Source organism: Oratosquilla oratoria, chromosome 39 (genome assembly GCF_046742065.1).
Source record: "Oratosquilla oratoria isolate Oo_2021 chromosome 39, ASM4674206v1, whole genome shotgun sequence".
In the NCBI taxonomy this organism is placed as follows: domain Eukaryota; kingdom Metazoa; phylum Arthropoda; class Malacostraca; order Stomatopoda; family Squillidae; genus Oratosquilla; species Oratosquilla oratoria.
In genome coordinates, this window is record NC_134815.1 from 46935754 (window position 1) to 46941753 (window position 6000).

The following is a 6000-nucleotide window of genomic DNA, read 5'->3' on the forward strand; positions in this document are numbered from 1 at the left end:
TACGAATTTAACAGGGATCGACATTCTTCCTTGACCATGACTCTGGTTCGTGTGTGTCTTGGGGGGGGGGGGGGTCAGTAAAGAACCTAAAATACTGACGACATCAATCTTACAAGTGGGTAGTTAATCCCTTGAGGATTACCTTCTATTCCTGCTGCTGATACTGATACTGCAGCCGCCTCTACTATATATAGCGCAATGGGCTAAGTCACTGTCACTTGTTACGTGTTAGCGTAGGTTCGAGCCCTTAGCTTGACCATTTTCAATTTCTGCATGTATGCCTCCTCGAGTTCCTCGACGTTGATGGCTTAGAATTAAAGTGAATTGTGGTTGATAAATGTGTGTATATATATATATATATATATATATATATATATATATATATATAATATCTAAAGGTTTTCCCTTAAAAAGGAGGTAGCCAGCCAAGGCTTGCACCCGTCCCCACCCTTCCATCCTTTTTCCTTTTATCGTAGCTCTTTGTGAACGAAGGGTTATCCCTGTTCCCTCACTACTACAACTAATACTACTACTACAACTACCACTACTACCACTACTACTACTTTATTTATTCATTTATTTATATTCTATTTTTATTTTTTTCAATACGACCTCCATCCTCATGGAACTGTATGGTGGAAGCAGCAGGATCTGTCTCCCACAGAGACAGTTCATTGGCCTCTCTACCGCCAATGACTACTACTACTACTACTACTACTACTACTATTACTACTACTAACAAGTAACACAAAAACAGTACGAGACTGGCAGAACACAAAACAGTATCCCAGCGTTTCTTTCGGTGAGGTCAAGGGAAATGCCTGACTCCACTGCTGAACAAAGGCCTCCTTCATAGCATTCCATGATTCACACGACTGCGCCATCCTCTGCCACGTCACTCCTGCAAACTTTTCAATCTGCTTTATGCTAATCAGCCATGACGGTCCACTGTAGGACCCTCGGCCTTTCCCTGAAGGAACATTACAGCCACTGTACCTTTGCCACGATGGTTCATTCCGGCTTGGTAAGACACTATGTATGGCGTGTATAACATGGGAAGAGTCGGGGGCCGTGTTGGGATGACTGTGATTGTGAATGTACTGTGCAACCTGTGTAATCAACGTAGGTACGTCGGTCAGGTGCTGTCACTGACATGCAACATTGGTTTACAACTCCGACATCTGCCACTGCGGGGTAGGGTTAGATAGCCCTGTATTAGCCCTGGGGGTTCGAACCAAGATCCCGCGCGGGGCCTAACCGGAAAGCCCTTTTCTCTCCCATAGAATCGAACTGAGACCATTCACGTTTGAAGCTCATCGGAAAAAAAAAAAAATCCTCTCTGCAAGAGTACCTATTCTATATTTTGACAAAATCGAGTGTAGTCTAGGAGGGTGTTGAAGATATACGTGTATATATATATATATATATATATATATATATATATATATATATATATATACATATATAAAACATAGACTCAAGCATACATACACTTATACATGCATACATATATACATGCACACATACATTCATGCATGCATGCATGCATATACACATGCATACATACACACATACATGCATATATACATATATATATACATATATATATATATATATATACATATATACATACATAGATACGTTCATACATATGCATACATACAGACTGTACATCCATACATACAAGTACAACGGGTCATGACGCGGCCTTTTTTGGTTAATGGAGATGAGAGATTTTCCTCCTCCCGGCATATTTTGGAACATTTTATCTTGCTTAAGAAAGTCCGTCCAATGGTCTAAAATTGCATTTAGGAACATAAAGTGCATATACTAAAAAAATCCCACTATAGAATGGTCATTAGTGAAATCGAAATGGTTTATCGTTTGATGGACGAATTGATGGACGATTTTATTAAGCTTAGAGGACTCGCTTGTCAGTTGTGAGTTGAAAAACAAAATACCCGGTATTTCGACTGTTGCAATGGACGATTTATGAATCTGTAAAGATCTTACCTTTACTAGCAGATAGATGTATTTAACCTGGAAGAGCTCCTGATTAGTGTAGAGTTGATTATAGGAAGATCGCTACCGGAAATAAGTTTTGGGTTTTAAAACCTAATCTGAGATTTTTTTTTTTTTTTTTTTTTTTTTTTTTACGGGATTCTCGAGCTGGCTTTGTGGGAACAACGCGCCGTGGGTCGCTCGGTTCTGACCGCGCTGTCCCACGCTCGGCGCTGCATTTGTTGCCGCGGCCGCCTCCCTACAACCATCACAGCCGCTGATGTGCGTGGTACCTATGTTCTCGCACCGCTATCGTCTCCATCTCCGTCTCTGTCATCCCGATTTTCTGTTATCTTTGTCACTGTTGTCATTCACCATCATATTTCTCCTACCGCCTTCACACGCATCGAAAGCTATTTTCACACCATCGCTATCACTTGCACCAATACTTGCAACACCCTCATCCTTTGCACCTTTTATTTTTGTTACTTGGCCATACGGAATGGAAGTTATCACTAACCATAGAGTTACGCAGTCACGCACAGTCGCTTCGGGAAAGAAAGGTCTGTCAATGTTACCCATCAGCTCACAAATAGCCCCACTATCTCTATCTCTATCTCTATCACCTTCACTACTGTCAGTACCTGTAACAATCTCTTTCACTGTCATCGTCATGACTGCAAGTACTGTCCTTTCACCAAGAGCAAAGTCAATATTGATTTCGTCGTTGCCACTACCACTATCACCATCATCATTTTTGTGTGTCTACTATCACTATCATTCACTCACTATGCCCCTCCTATCACCAGCATACCTTCTTTGTGTCTTGTTTCTCCACTGTCAGAATAAATCCCGATACAGCCACCTCCAGGATCCTCTCTGATGGTCTAAAACCCACTGAGGCAACCTTTCCTCGGGGTCGGCGGACTGGTAGTGTTGGAATGCGAGTTAGTATGTGATGGTATCGGATGGTATCTGATGGCATGTATGTTTGACGATAATGTGTTCGTTTGGGGATCCATTTGAGACGTGTGTCTAACGCCATCGCGGGGAGGTCGTCCAGAGAGGACAGTTGTCACAGTGGCGGCAGGGGAGATGCTTGTGAAACGTCGCGCTCATGCGGGTAGGACATTCTTTATAGATTCTAATCATGACTGATCAGGGAAAGCGAAGTTGTGCACCCAGAGATCACTTACAAGCCAGAGTATACCACCCAACTGCATAAAATGACCAGTTTTTAGTCCAGGCAATATTCATAAAGACTAGTCAAGGGTCGGAATGGGTATGGATCTTAGGATGTTGAGGTATTGGCATGGCTGTGTGCAATTGAGAGGGTTGAATAGTGGAAAATATTAATGGAAAGATGCAAATTGACAGTAGGATATTAATGTTACAATAGAGATGATGAGAATGGGGTATCTCTAGGTGCTTATAGATTAATCTAGGTTCGAAATGAACATGCTTTTCATCTGGAAAACCAACACCGTCAAATGAAATTATGAAACGTCACGAAGTATGGATGCATGGATTCGTGTATGGGTTACGATAGTGAGAACAACGTTATGGGTTTTGTTCTGGCCAAACTTACGAAGTTAAGGTGCTGAACTCGTGTCCTTGTTGAGTGTCGGTGCTAACCGATGCTTACTGGATAGAACTGGTCACCGCTGGATCTGTAATTTTACCATGTCGAGTTTCCCCTTACTAAATAAAGCTGACTGACATTAGTCAAAACTAAATCCTTATCTATACCACAAGTGACCTCGTACCTCTCGATTAACTAATTTGCTATGATGTCACATTAACAGATTTTATTCTAGTTAATTCTAGATTATTTATTCTGCTTCATTCCAGATGATTTAACTTAGATTGTGGCACAGTCTGAAGGGGCTAAGCATTTAACTTATATTTCATGTCAACATCCATCAGAATTGTATCGTTTTTCTTGACATTTTGAGTTTATTGTTCAGATAATATTGTTACGTCACCATTACCACTGCTTCGTGTATTCAATAGTTGTCACTTTTCTATAAATATATTAAATTCAAAACTAATCATATATTTTTTTTCTTTTTCTCCCAGGCGTGGTTCTTCACTGACACCGATGATGAAGAGTATCAACAAAAAACAGGTAAGGCTATTTGATTTTACTTAACAACATCAAATATCGTCTCCAGACATCCTTCTATGATTTATGAATGTTTACTTATGATCGTGTGTGTGTGTGTGTGTGTGTGTGTGTGTGTGTGTGTGTGTGTGTGTGTGTGTATGATTCACCTTGGTCTTTTTTGGATCACGTATTGGACTCGTGATCGACAGCTATTTCCCTCCTGGAAGAGAGCTCAGAGCTCGTATGACACGCACACACACACCCAACTCCCCGCCCACGAGAGTTGGAGTAACGACTCGAAGCGCAGCGATACTGAAATAATTTCAGCCTTGGATAGGATTCGAACCAGGTACCGCCGCACTGACAATCTGGGACTGTGTGTGTGTGTGTGTGTGTGTGTGTGTGTGTGTGTGTGTGTGTGTGTGTGTGTGTGTGTGTGTGTGTGTGTGTGTGTGTGTGTGTGTGTGTGTGTGTGTGTGTGGTTCGCTCGCGCGTGTTTACTTAGTTACATTTCCCTAGTTTAGATTTAATGATGGGTCGTACTTATTGCATCATGTCCAGTTTTTAATAGTCTAGAACTAACCATAATTTAATTGGAATCGTCTGAATGCTCGGAGTAACATTAGCCTTATAGAGGATCTGTGAGAGCGTGCTCTCGTTGTTGACAGCAGAGCGTGCAATCATTTCTACGTTCATGCATTCGAGTCGCGTTTCTCTTGTCTGTTTTCTAGTTTTATGGTCTTTACCTCTCATCTCCTTTTCTTTCAGTTTATCATTTGATTGTGTCTCCTTGTGCTTATGACGTTACTTCTTAATGTTCTTTAAGTTTCAGGCCTTCCGCTCTGAGTACTTCTGGATAATGTTTATTCGTCTTTTCTCAGTGCTAGTAAAAAATAGAAACCATACCTAATTCAATTTTTACCATAGGGCTTCTGCCATGATTGAAATACTCTCAGGTATTCCTTATCTTTAAACTACAGTATTTAAGACTCGTGCTGCATCTCCTGTATTTAATCAGAATTACCCTTATAAGAGCATAAGAACATAAGAATGAAGGAGACTGCAAGAGACCATAAGGCCTACACTAGGCAGCTCCGTATCCATCACCACCTGTCATCCCCATCCATAAAGTTGTCTAATCGTTTCTTAAAAACAACTGATAGTTTCAGCGCTTACTACATGGTTACTAAGTTTATTCCATTCGTCGACCACCCTATTAGTAAACCAATTCTTGCCTATTTCCTTTTTAAATCTAAATTTATCCAGTTTATAACCATTACTGTGAGTCCTGCCCTGTTGTTTTAATATGATGACCTTGTTTGCATCACCCTTGTTAAAGCCTTTGATCCACTTGAACACCTGTATTAGATCACCCCGCACTCTGCGTCTTTCCAGAGAGTGTAAGTTAAGGTGCCTAAGCCTCTTTTCGTAAGGCAAATTTCTGAGTCCATGTATCATTTTGGTCATTCTTCTCTGTACTGATTCTAGTGAATTGATGTCCATTCTGTAGGACGGAGACCAAAAATGTACCGCATATTTGACCTTCCTGGAAGGAAGTCTTCCTGCGACCCTAGACGTGTACGCTCACAAGTTAAGGTTCACAAAGAGTGTTCCATAGGCCCTATCAGGCAGCACACTACGGGGTCCATCTTCATGACCCATGATCCAGCTTTCGTCAGGAGAGACACTAGCTCCACCTAGTACCAAAACGAAGCTACCGCTATCTATGAGGCCTTAAAGCACATTCTGATTATAAGATCTAGTCCTGTTATTGTTGTTGTCGTTCCTTACACTGACCAAACAGTGTCCCTGAGGAACGCCTTGGACGGAACAGAATTTTCTAACAAATCCCTATTGGAGTGTATATTGTGTCGTTGGCGTGTACAGTGAAG

The 6000-nt window shown here is 41.3% G+C and overlaps 1 protein-coding gene across 1 annotated transcript in view; it reads left to right on the plus strand.

Moving 5' to 3' along the window:
- The window catches only part of LOC143020400 (fringe glycosyltransferase-like), a 120747-nt gene that overhangs the window by 67854 nt on the left and 46893 nt on the right, over positions 1-6000 (plus strand). Inside the window, exon 2 of the mRNA XM_076176823.1 lies at positions 4081-4129. Coding sequence (XP_076032938.1) covers positions 4081-4129 — 49 coding nt within the window. The remainder of the gene's footprint in view (positions 1-4080; positions 4130-6000) is intronic.